The 17,922-nt window shown below is 40.6% G+C and overlaps 1 protein-coding gene across 10 annotated transcripts in view; it reads left to right on the forward strand.

The window, feature by feature from the left end:
• PLEKHG1 (pleckstrin homology and RhoGEF domain containing G1) overlaps nucleotides 1-17,922 on the forward strand; it is a 122,014-nt gene that overhangs the window by 63,469 nt on the left and 40,623 nt on the right. For 9 of the 10 annotated variants that reach the window (XM_064649116.1, XM_064649117.1, XM_064649121.1 and 6 more), the window contains one exon: nucleotides 9,623-10,161. In XM_064649116.1, coding sequence (XP_064505186.1) covers nucleotides 9,623-10,161 — 539 coding nt within the window. Of the gene's footprint in view, nucleotides 1-3,760; nucleotides 3,861-9,622; nucleotides 10,162-17,922 lie in introns of those variants that run through there. The other variant, XM_064649124.1, reaches the window with a different exon arrangement.

Consider the following 17,922-nt stretch of genomic DNA (forward strand, 5'->3'; position numbering starts at 1 on the left):
TGAGTACTGCATTCTGCAGTTGTATTTTTTTTCAAGAGAAGAAAGACAGAAGAAAGCTTTTCTTTTATTGGAAATGTGAACATCTGTTAGGAGGAGTCTGCCGCTACTATTTCAGTTCTGTTTCAAAATTCTAGTTGCTAAACTTCCTGAGGTGCAGAGGAGGTTTCAGTAAGTGTCTTCAGTTGAAAATCAAATGGGAGAGATCATTTAGCTGTATTTAAAGAAAAACATCACTTATTTGAAGCTTCTAAACTCACTTCTATTTGGCATCTAACAGTGTCAGCTGTTTCAGGAAACTGGCTTTTACAAAATATCTTTTGTTTCATGTTTTAACTGGAAAGATTTGGAAGTCAACAGAAAATTCAGTGGCAGAAGCAAACAACAGGCTGTTAAAATGAGTTTAAAAGACCTAATCTGTTTGTGCTAGGTACTGTAGTTACAAGTTCTTGTTAAATTGAAAGGTATGAGTTGTAAAAAGATGCCTTCTTTAGGGTCACACAATGAAATTTTCACTGTAACTAGCAAGAATGATTCCTAATGCTATGTTTCCTTCTACTGAAACTGTGTATCACTGTCAAAAGTGTGAATGTGACTTTACAGTGAGAGACAGTTAACATTTTTTAATCTTAAAAACCTTCCAGTGTTCTTGGTAAAGCAACAAGTGTTGTGTGCTATGGTGGGGGTGCCTAGCCAAGACATCCCATGTGCTCATGCTGCAGCAGGCTTTGAAAGGTTTTGAACTTCAGCAGCAACTTGAGCTGGTTTAGATGAAGTTGAAAACAGTAGTATGTTATATGCTGAAGTGACAGGACATTTGCTCAGAGCAGTAGATTAGAACATGAAGAAGAAGAAACCAGACCTGATGTCCAAGCACTGTTACAGTGATATAGCATAGCATGGAAAGATGCTAGTAATGTGCCAGCAGCAAGGCCTGATCCTGTGTGATTCTGAGTGAAAGAAGAGTCCATGTAGATTTTCATTCCAGCACTAAAGCTTGAGTGTAAAAATACTAAAACATTCACACAAGAATCATGTTGAACAGTAACTGTTTACGCTTCTTCACTAAATGACAATATGGGCAGAGAAGAAAAGAATGTAAAAGCTTTGATTGTTTGTCATCTAGGGTGTTACTCCTCCTTGTTGTCTGTAGTATTACTCCTCCATATGCATTCATACCTACAAGTCTTCACTAAATTTTCATTTGCTCTGATTTAGGAAAGATTAGACCTGTATCGTTTTTTTTTAATAGGAGAGAAGCAAGCCATCAAAATTCACAAGAAGATGGTAAACAATTCTTTTAAAAGGCCCATAAATGGAGCATTGGATCCATATGCTTTATTTGTGTTGCAGTACATCAGCAGGATGTGATAGCTTGTTCCTTTTGTTAGGTATCTCTGCAGTACTGTATACAGATTAAATAGCTACTGCATTGCAGAGAGTTATTAATACACTACATTGCACTTCCAGGGAAGATGTCAGTGTGTCCTTTAACCTGAATGTACCTTGTGGTTGAGTTACAGGGTTTGTTTTTTTTTTAATTTTGCTGAGGACAACCTATTTCTTCAGTAAATTCTTAGCCAGTTGGGAACTATAGAATAACATAATTCTTCACTTCTATAAACTTATTGTTCAAGTTTAGAAAAATCAAAACCTTGTTCCAAAATAAAAAGAGGTCACCCTTCTCAAATCTTAAACCTGATACACTAAAAGTGGGGTCTTATGCCCCTGCATACAATTGGAGGGAGCAGGAGATGGGGCAGAGAAACACATACAACTCCTAAAATATAATGCAGATAAACAGAATATATGAAATGTTATAAAATCAGAAGAGAGGCCAGCCTGCCGCACATCAGTGTCCTGATAGCTCTCAGTGCTGTGTATGTTTAAAGTGATGGAGGGTGAGGGATTGTTCTTGAGGAAGTCTCACTGTATGGGGGTAACTTCTGCTGACTTATACATGGGGATGGAAGGGAGAGCTGAGGTCAGATGTGGGTATGCAGAGATAAAAAAACAAGGCAGAGAGAAATAAGGACCTTCTCTTCCCTCTACTCACAGTAATGCTCATGAGAGCTAACTCTGCCAGTTCAGACTAGTGGTTGAAGCTCACACTGCATTGCTGCAGCCCCTGCTTTTACCTAGCCTGCTGAAACAGATGTGAAACACTGTCACTGAGCCTTCAGAGTTCAGGAGGTTTGTCATTGCTAAATGATGAAGCTGCGGGTATTATTTGTATGTCATAAGACATACAGATAAGAAAAACTCTGTAGGCAAGGTGGGCACAAGGTGTGAGGAAGCAGAGGTCTAGAGGAGTGAATCATTAGCTTCTGACAGAAACATGTGTGAACGTGGAGCATAGCAAATGTGTGGTAAATTTGCTACATTCAGTTGATTTGAGTACCTGGGTACTGCACTGTGGGTACTGAGAACTTTGGGGCTTGTGTTGGCCATCCTGCGCCTGCGAGTGTGTCCGAGACTTACAGATACGTGGTAGCTTTGTCTAAAGTATTTTGCACAGATCTTGCAAAAAGATCTTTTAATGTAAATATGTAAGTATTAACAAAATCCTCAAAAACTACAGGAGAATATATGCAAGAGAGAGCATGTCTCAATGATCTGAAATGTGTCAGCGTGGCAACAGGCTGTAAACACCTGATCTTCTAGCCTGGGTAAAAGGGACTTTCACCCCAAGAGCCCTGACGTTCAGATCAAAGTGTTTTACAGCTTTGCAAATGGTCTCAAGGCTGTCTTCATTTCCTTTTCTACCTCCAGTTTCCTGCTGAAAGGCGTTGTTCAAGGACTGTGCTCTTTAGGAAAACTCTGAATGAAGCCGAGGCCATGTTATATACAAGGATAGAGGTAGTGAATTTCAAGTGTGATTTTAAAGATAGAGTGCCTCTTTGCAGGCTAGGTTTGAGCACGCAGCTGTGAGAACACACACGGAAAGTAGCACCAGCATCTGGGAACTCTTCTGATTTCTTTTGCCTCCTAGCTTGAAGATAGAAATGCCACCACCCTCTCCACAGGCCAAGGAGATGTCAGCTTTCTCACCGGTTAGCACCAGTCTATATCTTCTTTTCTCCTTGTCTCTGTTCTTCAGCTTTTCTCCTGTTTCTCCTCTCACTGTGTCCTCTCTCCTCATTTTTTTTCCCTTTTACTTTGCTTCATTGTGATTTAGCACAGAGCACTTGATGGTTTGGTTTTCACATTTTCTTCTGAAAGTCTTTCCTCTTGCTCTTAAAAAAAACCACTGAAGCATTGCAAGCACTCTGCAAAAGCCTGTTCCTGTTTATGTTAGGGCAGAATAAGATCCAGAATGATTCTAGTGCTGAGGATCATCCTATTACACTGCAAGTTCATGGGACTTTTTAACATAAACACAGAAGTTTCACAATACCAGCGGGTGATTTATTTGCTTTACATGTGTATCGATATTGTCTGCAAATCAAGGAGAAAAGCGTAATAAATGCTGTGGAAGTGGGGACTCTATTTGATGTTTTCACAGTGTTGTGCCTGGAAAAATGGAAGTTAATGGGTGTTGCTCAGTGAAGTGTGCATTTAAAGTTACCCACAGTGATGCCCATTGTCCTGTCCCTGAATTGCATGATGTCATGTTTCATTTAAAGCTCTTAGTGATGCCGAAGACTGTCGGTGCACTGGGGAAAAGGCGGTGAGAAAGTTGTGAATCAGGTTTCTGTAAAGCCTTTGTGTTTAGAGTTTTGATAGATAAAAGCTGACTCATGCAATATTTCTGGCGAAGGAGCTGTACAGACTAGTAAGAGCTTCTCATTTTACCTGAGTGCCCAGTGAGCTAATTCGGGAACAGCTGAAGTCAGAGCCCGCGCCTCTCCTCTACCACACAGGTAGGTCGTGGGTTCTTTGAGAGGATTGGAAAAATAGAGGGGACTTTTTCATCCTGGGTGCAAGGAGCCGGAGACATTCCTCAGTGGTGAGATACTGTCGCAGAGGATTTTCCCTTGCGATAATGTTCTCGGATATTAGCATGCTTGATTGTGACAGAAGCTATTCTGCTTTAAGTATTGCAGGGAGTGGGGGCAGGGGGACAGTAATTTGACAGACAGAAGCACATTAGTTGGTGACTTTTTTCCCTTGTTGTGAGATTTTTAATAAATGAGATTTCTGTTCCTCAAAGTTCAGTTAAAATACTTGGCAGAGTATCATTTGTGACAGTCCAGACTAGAGATGTAATCCTGCAAATATTGTAGCTCTCTAATGTGATTTTGTTCACAGAGGGTGTTAGTTTTAGAACTGATATGCGTTCATATACAAAATTTAGTGATTAAAATCTACTGACCTTCACTTGGACAGTATTCAGAGCAGAGGATATGAGGAAATGTATTTAAAATAATCTGGGATTCCTGTAATTTAATTTAATCTTTCTCAGTGAGGAGTCTGTAGAACATTTATGTTTGTTTCTAAATTCCAGTGTTGCATTTTGAATTTGATACTGGATGTAGAAATTGTTCTGGACAAATTTGCTTAATTGTATCCACAGTATGAATGCTTTGTCTGAAATATGAAAATATATCAAGGGAAAAACAGGAAAGGTATTTCTTGTAGTCTCATCACTTTTTTTGTAGCTCAACTTCCAAAGGATGTGAATACTGTAATTTCTGGTAATGTTGTCTTTGTAGATAACACTTGATGTGCTCTTTTTCATGCCAGGAGAAAGACAACAACAATGCTAATCATGAATATAAATTGACTTGTGAGTTTTTTGTTGTGCGATGGGTATGTCTTAAAACATCACGTGCAGTAAACAACTTGGAGGAATAAACACCTATATTTAGATAGGACTTGGGGATCTTTAAGTCAATCTTATATTTAAATACAAAGAACTTTATCTCTCATTGTATGCTAATGTTCTAGCATAGCCAAAGCTGCAGAGATAATGGAAAACCATTTATCATTACTATGAATATAGTTACAGGAAGAGGTTAAAGAAAAGCAAGTAATAGAAGAAGGGTATGCATTTTTGGTGAGAGCTTGTTTATGACTGCACACTGAAAACATGAGATATGCTAAGATGGTTGCTTTGCATGTGCCTTCAGTATTGTAACTAATGTTAGAGTTACCTGTTGGGGTGAAATGCAGGTATTTCTTGGCCTTGCATGTCAGTAGAATAGGAACATGTCATTGTTTTTGCTGGGGAGTGCTCTGGGGTCATGCCATGCCATTGTGTGTGTGTGATGCAGGAGCAGGGAGGTTTGCAGGGTCTGGGAAAGGGGAGAGACTAACTGAATTAATGCAAAGGCACAAACAAGAAATGACCTTGTTTGGGGAGTGTGTTTCCTTCTGAGTAGGGACAAGTAGTAATTATCCTCCTTTCAGTGCCGAACTAACAAGTAATTACTGTTATTCCTTAATTAAAGTATACAAATTGAATATTTCTTTTTCTTTTCTCCCCAGACTGAGTTAAATACCGTTATTCACAGCTGACAAAAGTTCTCAATATTATTTTGGTTCATCCTTGAAAAGGTTCAGTAACCAAAAGAAAGCCCAACAAAAAAAGCAGTGAACTGGGCCAGACGTGGGTCATGGTATACAAGACTTGCTCAGAGTGTGTGCCTCTGCAGGCTCTGGGGGTACCTACAATTACACACACTGTTTGCAGCACTGTTTTGATGAGTGCACCTACCCACTGGTGCTGCTGCTGAAACTGGGGGATTGGAGGGAGGGGGCTTGTAAGTCAGTCCCACAGGATATGGGACAAATGACTTGCTTTTTATAGTATGAAAGACAGAAATTTGTAAGAGGTTAAAGGGTTTTGCAAAGGCACTAGGTCAGGTATGAGAGCCATCCTGGGGGAGACCATTTACTCTCCCCTCACTCTCATTAATTCACTTGCAAATTTTTCACCAGCCAGCTGGTACAGACCTTAGGTAGCTGGTGCAAGAGTAAAGTTACTTTGCAGTACAACTGCAGAGTAAAACTGTACTAGAGCTCTGAAAAGTCAAATGTAGACCCTGAGAGAAAAGAGGATGGGCATGTTTCTGTGGCAGTGAACTCAATTCAGCTGCTGCCTTTTCTGATGCACTGATGAGTGCAGAAATCATCTAAAAACTCTGTTCCCGATTTTAACAGCAGGGGGTAATCATAGAGGTTATTTTCCAACCTAAATGATTCTAAGATGATTGAGTCCAACCATTAGCCCAACAATGACAAGTCCACCACTGAACCATGTCAACAAATGCCACATCTACATGCCTTTTAAATACCTCCAGGGACAGTGACTCCACCATTTCCCTGGGCAGCCTATTCCAGTGCTTGACAACCCTTTTGGTGAAGAAATTTTTCCTAATATCCAATTTAAATCTTCCCTGGTGCAACTTGAGGCTGTTTCCTCTTGTCCTATCACTTGTTATTTGGGAGAAGAGACCGACTCCTGCCTTGATACAATCTCCTTTCAGGTAGTTGTAGAGAACGATAAGGTCTCCTCTGAGGCTCCTTTTCTAGACACCCCCAGCTCCCTCAGTTGCTCCTCACAAGGCTTGTGCTCCAGACATTTCACCAGCTCCATTGCCCTTCTCTGGACACACTCCTGCACCTCAGTGTCTTTCTTGTAGTGAGGGGCCCAAAACTAAACACAGGGCCTCACCAGTGCCCAGTACAATGTTGCCTAGTCTCAGAGGGGTTTCTGAAAATAAAAATGAATCTGTGAAGCCTTGGAACATTTACAGATCCTGTGTTATTGGGAAGGGCTATGGGTTTGTAACAGCTACCTGTACCTGAGGCAGAAATTGAGAGGTTGGCAGAGCCAGAGTGTGTCCACAAGTTCTGATTTTCGCAAGCAGGGTGTTTGGTACAGCTGCTAGCTGGGGAAAGGGAGCTGCTTCCTGGTTCTGTGACATGCTGAAATCCCCAGTCCCGTGACCTGCCTTTTTGCCAGGTGCGCCAGCTGCCTAGGTGCCTAGCTGCTGCTCTGCAGGAGCTTTTGTGCCATCAGACTGGACCCCAAGAAACGTGCTTTGCTGGTTGGAGGTATAATGGACAAAATTTTAACAAAAGTTCTCCACAGAGAAGCCGAAGGACCAATTTACACCTGGCTGGGAAAGGAATGAAGTAAAAACTAACTTTTGAAGTTAATAGTCAGGATGAGGCTTTGAGGACAAAACAGACCAAGTAGCAAATACTTTGGTGTAATTTATATAGAAGCATACAGGAATATTAATTTGTATAAAAAAATGGAGGAACTTGAGTCAACCATGTTGCATGCCTGGGTTGCAAGCGCATTTTAACTATTACAACTAATTCTTGTTTTTTTTTATGAAGAATGACATTGTCATTATACAAGAAAATAAGTGGGTTTGTTTGGTTTGCTTCTCTAAAACTTGTTAAGATTTCCCAATGCTTCTGGGTACAATGCTTCTGTAAAACTACTTTTAACATTTTTTCTGATTCTAATGTCATTGACATGAATTGTGTTTGGGGTTTTTGTCATATTAATGAGCCTGACAGTACTTGCAAAGCAAATGCTACATATTAATGCCTTCAGGTTATCTGAGAGGCAGACCGCATATCAGTGAAACAGGACGAAAAGAGTGAGGGATAACAGAACTTCACAGCAATCCTTTATTTACCCCCTAAATATGGCTAATCGGGTGTTTCTTTGTCATGTAATTTTAGCAAAATATCTTGGAGTAAGTTATCAGAAGGGTATCCTGTTACCTTGTTTGTCCTGTGCATTTTTCAAGGGGGGCATTTTTCATTCATCTGCACAGCAACATTGTGCTTTCTAACTTAAACGTGAAAAATAATCCAAAGCTGATAGCAAAAATACATTCTTTATTATCAAAAATGTATTCTTTCTTATCGCAAGTAATAAGAAGGCGAATATCACTATCTGTACCCCTTTGGAAACATGAGAACTTCACTGCATTTTCAGTTTTAATTTTTCTCTGGGTTTACTGCTTTATATTTTATTTTGGAGTTGGTACTTGATGTGATTTATTGAAAAAGGGTAAGAAAATATGCTTCTATGCTGCAAAGCTAGAAGAACCTGGCACAAAGAAAGGCTATGGATTTTTGGACTACAAGGTAAAACCAGGGGTACAGAGGTGCCAAATTAGTTTTTTAATCCAATGGCCAATTTCTAATCCATGTCATGAGCAAATTACTCTGTTTAATTCCATGCATCACCTTGAGGGCAATACTTCTCCTTAACAGAAAGCTAATACCATCATCACTGAAATGGCACTATTAATTACTCACATACAAATAAAATCTTATGCATTCAAGATAGGCCAAATAAATCAAAACATGCTTCTCTGGGATTTTATTTCTGTTTGCTTTGGATTGATTTTGAAAAATGAGAGAGTTGCTTTCAGCTTTGAATGAAATTCTCCCCCTGCTCTGACAGTTGCATGAGCCGTGTGTCCAGGAGGTTTCTCCTTGCAATTGCATAGCAAGTCTGCCTCAGTTCAAGAAGAGCCACCTTAAAGGTTGGGCGGGTTTGATTTGCAGCTTTAGGGTTTCTTTACTGAAACTGTTGTCTAGAGCTGTAATTGCTGGTATGATTTTTGAAAAGTGAGGTTGTCACTGAACTAAAATAAGGACTAAGCTACCCACTGTGGGTAGCTTCAGTATTGCTTTTCTTCCTAAATTGTCACAAGGTTCCCTTTTTCACAGAATAGACATTCTGAAATTCTGAAAGTTGAGGCAAGATTTTTTTGGGTGGACACTTCTTACGGAAATGAAGCCTTGAAGTATTGAATTTATCTGCAGCTGCTTTTGTAGATTCTCATGCTGCATCATACACAACTTGGCCAGAGACAAATCTGCATTGCATTGTGGACAGTGTCCTGCAGGGCATTTTGGCGATGAAAACAAAGCAGAATCGAAATGCCGACAGGAAGACAGACATCTTATTTTGTTGTTGCACTGATCTGAAAAACAGCTTTAGGTCAGTTCAGGAGGGGGTAATATTCTGGCTGGAGAAGAACAGTTTTAGAATTATTTATTTTCCCAGTAGAAAACTGAATTATTTGGCAGTACTCTTTCCTGCAGGGACTCTTTCTTCAGAAACTACATTATTTTCACTGGGAAATCATTACACTTTTAGTGTTTTTGTACAAGCCACAGAGCTGGTAATTTGTAACTGCTTTTAGTTTTTGTTTGACTGTTGGCCTTACAGGATTCAAAACAAAAGACACTTTCTGGTATCACTGTGTGTTTCTTGAGTTTTCCAAACCTCCCAAACCATGCTCAGTGCTCAGCTGGAGATGGCAGAGACTGCTCCCAACAGAGTCGAGTGGTTTTTTTTTAACTTTAGGGAAAATCTGTGAGTCCCATTTTTCTCCTGTGCTGAGCCTGAGCAGTGCCTGTGCTAGCAACAAGCCTAGCATGCTGGCACAAGAAGGATGTGCCAGAGACATACATGTGAACAGGAGGGATGTGATGCCTCTGTTGTAGCCCCCAGTGGGGGATCCCCACCACCTAAAAAGTGTTAGAGTCACAGTGACCCCCAAATCATATTGTTTTGGTTGTCTTTTAGTTAAAACAGTGTTGTGGCAGTTTTTTATGCGAAAGGCTTTAAATGGTCTGCTGGCAACTTCTGTGTTATGTGGGGCAGCACCAGTAAACTCACTTCTGTTTGTTTATTTAGATGACTTCCACTTGCCTCTTGATGTTGTACCAGCTGTGACAGAGGCGCTTGACTCCAAGACGAAAGGGGAAGATTTGCACAAGGAGAGCAGACCTTTCCGCTACTGTGAAAAAAACACCATGGACCTGTCAGACAGTGACCGTCCTGTCAGCTTTAGTTCCACTTCCTCCTCTGCGTCCTCCCGGGACAGTCACTGCTCCTTTGGAAGCAGAATGACCTTGGTTTCCAACAGCCACTTGGGTTTGTTCAACCAGGATAAAGAAACTGGTGCCATCAAGCTAGAACTGGTCCCCGCCAGGCGATTTTCCAGCAATAAGACATGCGAAAACTCCACTGTTGAACAAGAGGATCCTGAGGAAAGCCTTGAAAAAAGGCCAAGCGTGCCAAGGAAAGTAGAACCAAGAGGAGCGAGCAAAAACTGTGCAATGTCCCTTGTCACAGAGCCCACCAGTCCGAAGCTTCTCTACGTAGACAGAGTTGTCCAAGAGATTCTGGAGACAGAGAGGATGTATGTGCAGGATCTAAAAAGCATTGTCAAGGTAGGGGTCTTGGTTAGAATGATGTTAACTGTTCCATAATGCCATTTTTATATTGTTTGATTTCACAGCAGGACAGATGGTCTTGACAATGGAACTGGCATTTGCTGGTCTTTATAAACCACTGTAATATCATTGTTCTAGTGTGTTTCTAGTTTTTATTTGATTAGGTAATTCTAAGCTGTTACTATACATTCATGAAAAAAATAACGGAAAAAAAATCCTACAGTTGGCAGCCCTAGTAAACAAAGAGTGATAAACTCTTTGCAGTAACAAAACTTTTTATGCTTACAAAAGAATGTATATTGCTCTGTATCCTGGAATATATAGCAAGAAGCAAACAAGACAGCTGTAAATGCCCCTTTAAAGGCTTTACCTAAAGGGTCTTACTTATTGATTATTCCATCCCTCTGCCTCCAAGTCCTAGTCCTGCAAGTTCTTCCCTGCCTTTTCCTCCCTCCATTTCATGCAGCTCATGGCTGCAGTCTGTTCTTCCTGTGTCCTTGGCCTGTAGTATTGAATATGGCATTTTTATTTGCTGAAAAATACTCTTGTTTGACTGTTATATGAAAGAATTGTTTTCTGTAATACTAATTCTGAAGTAATGTTGCTAATAAGTGGGTGTAGCATTTATTAACAACAATGAAGTTTCTGTCCAATCCCCAACCTAACAGTACATTTTACTTCCCCTTTCTAGTACAGGAAAAAATATGGATGAGTCCTTCTGTGTATTGTTGTTTTCACTCCATATACTCATGGCTGTGCCATCTGAATCATGTTGTTTTATATTTTTGAAGATGACAATTAAGTCCCTTGGCTATTGTTAGTAGTCAACGTACTTAGCCCACAGAGAAGGGTTTCTTGGGAGGCGCATGTTTAATGCACTCTTTGTAGAACTTAGAGCTCTAGGTAGGTGTATGTGGTCATCTGAAAAAGGAAATATCAGCCATCCGGAGATACTCTCCCCACCCACAGCTCCAACCCACCTGATCCCCCAAGCAGTAATGGGGAAAGCTTTGATAACACAAATGCACATCATGATTAAACACCCCAGCCCCCTAAGTTCACATAAAGGTGGCTTTTTCTGCAAGACTGCATTGGTTTCCATAGCTAGTGCTGTTTTACTACATTCAACTGTTGCCCAAGTTTCATTTTGAAGTGTTTAAAGTTGTCAGATGCTGCAGAACCAAGTCAGCTTCTCTGTGTAGTCACCAGTCACCAGGCATGACTTCCATGTAAGGTTTTAGAAACCTTAGCCCTCACTCGTCCACCTGTGCAGTAAACTGTACAACTTGAGAAACTGAAAACAATAATTAAAATCTTGAAGCAGATTTTCTGTTTACAAGTAGGAAGACCAGTAAATGCTGGAAAATAGTTTAAGCATCACTACAGTAGATGTAGATTAAATAAGGCAAATGCACTTCTAATTAGGAAAGAATTGGAGGAATTATGAACCTGTGAAATGCCCAAGCCTATTTCCTGCAGCAACTAATAATGAATCTTGAAAGCTTTGTGTGGCACTAGACAGCATATTTGAGAGATGGAATAGTTGGCAGTGGGGCTTTTCTTAGGTAGGTGCTGAGGATCCAAGGTGTTCAAAGGAGCTGCTTCCCTGATGGTAAGGACAGTGGGGAACCAGCTGCCTCAGCCTGTGCAGAATGTTCTTCTCTTGGTTTTGGGGGAGAGAGGTGTGACTGGACATTACAGAAGAGCCCATTTCATATGTTTCTCAGGATTCCTTTCTCCACAAGTTACCTTAGCAATGCTGCAGTAATTTACCTAAGCAAGGGTGGAGGTTGTGAGGAGCTTGGGAATACTCCACAGACATCTGTAGAAGTGCTGTAGCTTTATAGGGCTTGATTATCTGCACCTCTGTGACTTGAGGCCGTTTAGTTTGGCAGACAGATACCTGGTGCTGAGCCAAACTAAGATGAAGGGAAGCAGCTTCATTTTCCAGATAAACATGGATCAGATTTGGCAGCTGGTTAGGAAATGGGATGAGAATGGGAAAAGGGGAGCTGGAGAGAGGTCAAAGGGCAACTGCTGCCCTAGGAGCGTGTGGGAGCTGAAGAGATATATGAAGGTGGGAGCTGGTGGAAGAAAGCATAAGCAAATGAATCAGTGGTAAGTGGAGAGAGAGAAAATCATTAGAGGGAAAACAATATAAGGAAATTAGGGAAAACCCAGGAAGTGGAAAGTTAAAATGCAAGATTGGTTGGAACTGGAGTTCTCTAGCACGTTTGCAGCTGACTGCAATAGAATATCACAGAATGAGTAATGTTGGAAGGAACCACAGGTGGAGGGAGTCATTTGGTTCAACCTCCCTGCTCAAGCAGGGTCATCCCAGAGCGCAAGGCAGAGAATTGTCCATATGGTCCTTGAATATCTCCAGTGAGGGAGACACCACAACCCTCTGGGCAATCTGTTCTAGTGCATAGTCACCTGCACAGTAAAGAATTTCTTCTTTATGTTCAGGTGGAACTTCTGGAGCATCAGTTTCTGCCTGTTGCCTCTCGCCCTGGTGCTTGGTTCCTAATCATCTTCGCAGCCTTCTGCTGGGCTTGTTTCAGGAGTTCAATGTCCCTCTTGTACTTAGGAGCCCAGAACTGGACACAGAACTCCAGAAGTGGCCTCACTAGGGCTGAGTAGAGGTGCAGGATCACCTTTTTTGACCTGCTGGCAATGCTCTTCCTAATGCACCCCAGGATACCATTGGCCTTCTTGGGCACAAGGGCACACTGCTGTCTCATGGACAGCTTGTTGTCCACCAGGACCCTCGAAGCTTATGTACACAGTCTAAAAATAGTAAGGAGGGTTGCTTTTTTTTTTTTCAGGGTGGTTTTGGGTTTTTTTGGCAGAGGGAAGAAGAAAGAGAAACAGGGCAACCCCCGTAAGAGATGTCAGGATGGCATAAGAACAAAAAGGGAAAACCAAACAAGTACCATTTTAATCACCCTCTACACCCAGTTGAGAACTGTCAATATAGAACTGGTCTATTGCTTTTTGTCCTCTGGTAGAGGGGATTTGGGAGATGTTCTCCATAGAAAGTGGAAACATACTCAAAAAGAACGTTCTCACTGTTTCCAGCACTTTGAAACAGGTTTTAGAGCTGGAACTTAGTCAAAACTCACATCCATGAATCTACGCTTTACATTTCTGGGGTAAAGCAAGTCATGTTCGCTTGTCACAGTCAAGGTTTTTTAGTTTGGTTTTATTTTTGGGAGTGGGGTGTTTTGTGGGGTGGGGGTTGTTTGTTTGGTTTTTTAGGGTTTTGAGGATTGGGAAGATTTTTTTTTAGATTAGTTTCAGGGGGGGCTATTGGGTTTTTTTTGGCTTAGAGATTTTTTAAAATATATTCATACTCTTTCCCATTATCCAGATCATTAATGAATACATTAAACAAGACGGAATACAGTACTAGCCCCTAGGGTATGCCACTAACCACTGGCCTCCAACTAGATTTTGTGCCTGTGAACACCACGCTCAGGTCCTGTCTGCTTAGCCAGTTTTCAGTCAAACTTAGTGTCTGCTTATCCAGTTCATACTTCTTCAACTTGTGTGTGAGGATCTTAAGAAATTAAAAGCCTTTCTGAAGTCAAGAGAGGCAATATCCACTGCTTTCCACTGATATACCAAACCAGTTGTTTTATAGTTAAAAGGTTATCAGACTGGTCAACTTTCTCTTGGTGAATCCCTGATGACTGTTCTTGATTACCTTCTTGCCCATAGTGTGCCTGAAACTGGTTCCCAGGACTAGCTGCACACAAATGAACCATTAATATGGATGATGTGAAATTGCATGTAGCATACTGGTACTAGTCATACTGACAGAAGTCAGCTCGGTAAGAGTCAGCCTAGCACAGTATTTTGGGCAGTGTCCTTTCAACCTGTGTTGTCCTTAGAACATGGAGTTATCATGCCTGAAGTAACAATAGAATTTTGCCCTTTTTTATGCTTATATTGACCTGATGCTGTTAGGTCATTGATAAATAAATAAATAAAAATAAACTAAAAAGACAGAACTTCCAGGCCTTTTGAGTATCTGGGTGATGTGACAGTGCCAAGTTGGTAGACAGAAGTAGAAATTGACTTCATGGGACATGGTTAATGTGATTTTTAAATTATACTGGGAGACCTGCTGAGGTTCTCCAGCTTTCTTTTAAACTGCTGATAAGAAGTATTTAATGGGCTTAGAATGAGTGAGAGGAGGCTGCACAGGTGCTATTCGGCACCCTTTGCTCAAGGATATGCATTAAAACCCAACTGTTTTTCTAGCCAGTGCAGCCATTTTGTGTATGACCTGGATGAGTTATGATTGTTTTGAGGCGCACTGCCGTGACTCTTGCACAGGCAAGCATTTCAACAAAGATAGAACTTTTCCATCATTTGCTTTGTTTTATCAGATGATCTGTTAAGGATAATTAAAGTTTTCAATGAATGCAGCTTGAAGCTTGTTTGGGGCAAGTTTATGATGAGAAATCGGATATCTCTTCTTCCTGCTTGTGTCATTCTGACAGGTGTGCTGGCCAGGGCAGAACTCACTGACCTTCTCCTCTTCAGGACCTACCCTGACTTTTTCAAGTAATCATGTAGTTAGAATAGGCATAACCTTCCATTAGAGTCACTTACTCAGGTAACTTTTTTTTCTCCTGAATAGAATGCTGTCTCAGAATTTATAATAAAACTGTGTTTTGCCCTTGCAGTTCATAGGAGTCAGAAGCCCACATTTGTAATTTGTACAATGGCTAGTGACTGTAGAAAGACATCCACATTTGTGTTTTATCTTTGCAAAATGAAGGAATAATGCAAATGCACTGTTACAATGCTTGCATCTGTCATTTTACTTTAAATACCTTCATAGTGATATTAGCTCGTTGAGAATATCTAGATCCACAGCATGGACCTCAGTCTTGGTACGAGATCTGCTATCAGTAAAATAATATAAGTAAAAAGTCATCGGTATCTACACAATAGCTAGAGGGGAATGAAGCATGCATTGTCAGTGTGTTTCACAAATATTTGATGCAAACAGAGGTTGATCTTCAGGAATCTTGAACTCAATCTGAAATCTGGGAGACTTCATTTATGTGAATAAGTTCCTCTACCCTTTCATTCCAAATTAGTCTTTTTTTTTTTTTTTTAAACCATCCCTACTGGACTAGTTGAAGTCTTTGTCCTATCTCCCTTCCATATCTTTTGTCCCTGGCTCCATCTTTTTATACTTAAGACTCCTCATTTGAGAAAGTCTCATTCTCCTCTGCACCATCTTCTGCCTATGATCTCTCTGCCTATCTGTCATAAGTCTTCTCTCCATAAATCCCATCCTTATCCCCTGTCAGTATATATTGTCTCATTTCCTTATATGATTTTTCACTTTTTGGTATTTCTCTTTCTCATATTTTTAGTCTCTGCTGACTCCAGATCTCTCTTCATAGTTCTCTTGGCAGGTCAGACAACATTTTCATCATATTCCTAATTTTTCTGCTCTCTTAAGTTCTGTTAACATTCAGTCTCCATCTTCTGGTGTCCACCAAGCTTTGTTCCCACTTTGTTCTTTGCATCTTTCTGGAGTATTCCTTTATGTCTCCTCTGCCCTGAAATTGCACAGCATGTTTCTCTGTACAGTGTAAAGTTTGCAGAGAGTCACTGAGACACAGGAACAATCTTTTCGCTGCTCTTGCTTCAGAGGATAAGATCTGAACCAGATGTCACTGGCAGCACCTAAGAATGGCAGTTGTGGGTTAAACCCTTGTGAAACCTGAGTTGAACCTTGCAAAGGACCATTGCTAGAAATTGCTGTTGAGGATATGTGAATTTGAGGGGTTTCTCCTCCCCATCCCATCCCCCCAAAAGGCATACTCTCAGAAACAAAGTCTCCATTATGTTTGAATCTGCTACTGTCCCTCCTTTAGACGTGAGGATATGGTTCATGTCCCTGCTAGTCAGCCTGGGAATGCTTGTCTTCGCAGGGGAAAGGTCACCAAAATTTTTCAACATGAGCAAAAAAGGGCATTCTTTCTTTAAAAGCCCCAGGGGAATGCTTTTGCTGAAATCTCCTAGAACAACTCATCAGGAAGACAGGTTTCTGGTGTGGAAAGCTTCTTCCAAGTAAACGTGTTTGTTGAAATTATATACCCTTTGGGGGAGTGGGGGTGGACCTTTCAAGGGGAAATATTGGATGTTTGAGGTAGATACGTGTTGTGGCACCCATGATTAAGGGAAACCCTTCAGAGAGGAAGTCAGTATTGGAATTCTATTGTTCCAGGTTTCCTGTCTCCCAGTGCTGCAGTTAGAGGATGTCTACTTCTACGTTTCAGGCAATTAGTTAAAAAGAGTGTGCGCATTGTCACTTGTGATGTGTTAGTAAAAGCTTGTGCACTGGGTTGCTGGATAGCATAACTCTGAAAGTTAATTCTTTCTAGATTCAGAGCGTGGGAATCCCAATATAGCTAGGGCATCCCATAATGCTGCATACCTGAGGAAGATACCTTTAGGTTGCTGGCATAAGTTGCTTGTGAAGATGTTACTCTGGGAAAAGTGCCTCTGTTTTACAGCGCAGAATTCCAGCACCCACCAATAGAAATGGTTAATTAGCAGAGCTGCTCTTTTTGAGCATTTTGTAGATTAGAGTGCTTCACAGAGTGCTTCAATGGAAAGTTTATTGAATGTTACTGAGAAAAACTTTGATATGTGAGGACGTTCTGATCGGTCCTCTACAAGCATCCTGAATTTTATGGCTCTGCTGTAACCATCAAACTGTAATGATGGCATTCTTACGAAGCATTTTCATCACTTCTGTTTCACTCAGTATAGGATGCATTGATGCTCGGTCTCAGAACTAGTATTTTTCTTCAGTGTATTAAAGCCAGAAGTTAGCATACCATATGGTTTTAAAGCCATGGATGAAAATCTCAGCTTCATGTACAGGTACTGCAGTTTTGCAAGTTTAGTCTGCATGATGAAGACTGCTGACATAATTTATTTGTCTTAAATCTTGAGCACAAAAGAGAGAACTCAGGTGATAGCTGAGTGATTTTTAGGCAGTTTACTTTTAGTTTAAAGTAGCTTAGCACACATGCTGTCCTTTATGACTAGGAATTGAACATTATAAAATTTGCTTAATGAGCTTTTATAAAATTTGGATGAGCAATTTAAATTACCTGCAAAACAAATATTGTGGCCATGACAGCAATAAGTTTAACTGTGATTAATATTTGTTACACTATTGAGCTGAATTTTCTCACTGCTCTTTTGTCATCCCTGAAGAGTGAGCTGTGTCAAATTCTGATCAACCTCCTTAGGGAAAGCTTGGCTTAAAAGCAAGGAAAGTTTTCTCCAATGATATTGAGATACAATAGCTGAAACTAAAGCACTCTACATATCCAAGAGGCCTTCTCAAAGCCTATGAAGTTTAAGCAGAGTTACAGCAGTATAAATCGGAGCACAAAAATGTTCCACTTATAAAATCTGTAGTGAATTTGTAAGCAGTTGTATTGGAGAACGTCAGTGTTGTGTTTCGTTTCTGGAGTTGCTGTTTACAAATTAGGACTAAAATCCTCAGTGCAGACTGCTGAAAAGTGAGGTGACTAAGAACACCACAAGGTAAGTTACCAAACAGGTATAAACAGCTGTTCTGGCTACCTTTAAAGAAATACATAAAGTAAATCAGATTTCTTCCTTCTGATGCAGTGGGATTGTTCAGTTTTCCCTGCAAACTTCTTGCTTCCTGTATGTGAGCTATATTAAATAGCCTAAAGCAACCTA

Source organism: Pseudopipra pipra, chromosome 3 (genome assembly GCF_036250125.1).
Source record: "Pseudopipra pipra isolate bDixPip1 chromosome 3, bDixPip1.hap1, whole genome shotgun sequence".
Classification (NCBI taxonomy): Eukaryota; Metazoa; Chordata; class Aves; order Passeriformes; family Pipridae; genus Pseudopipra; species Pseudopipra pipra.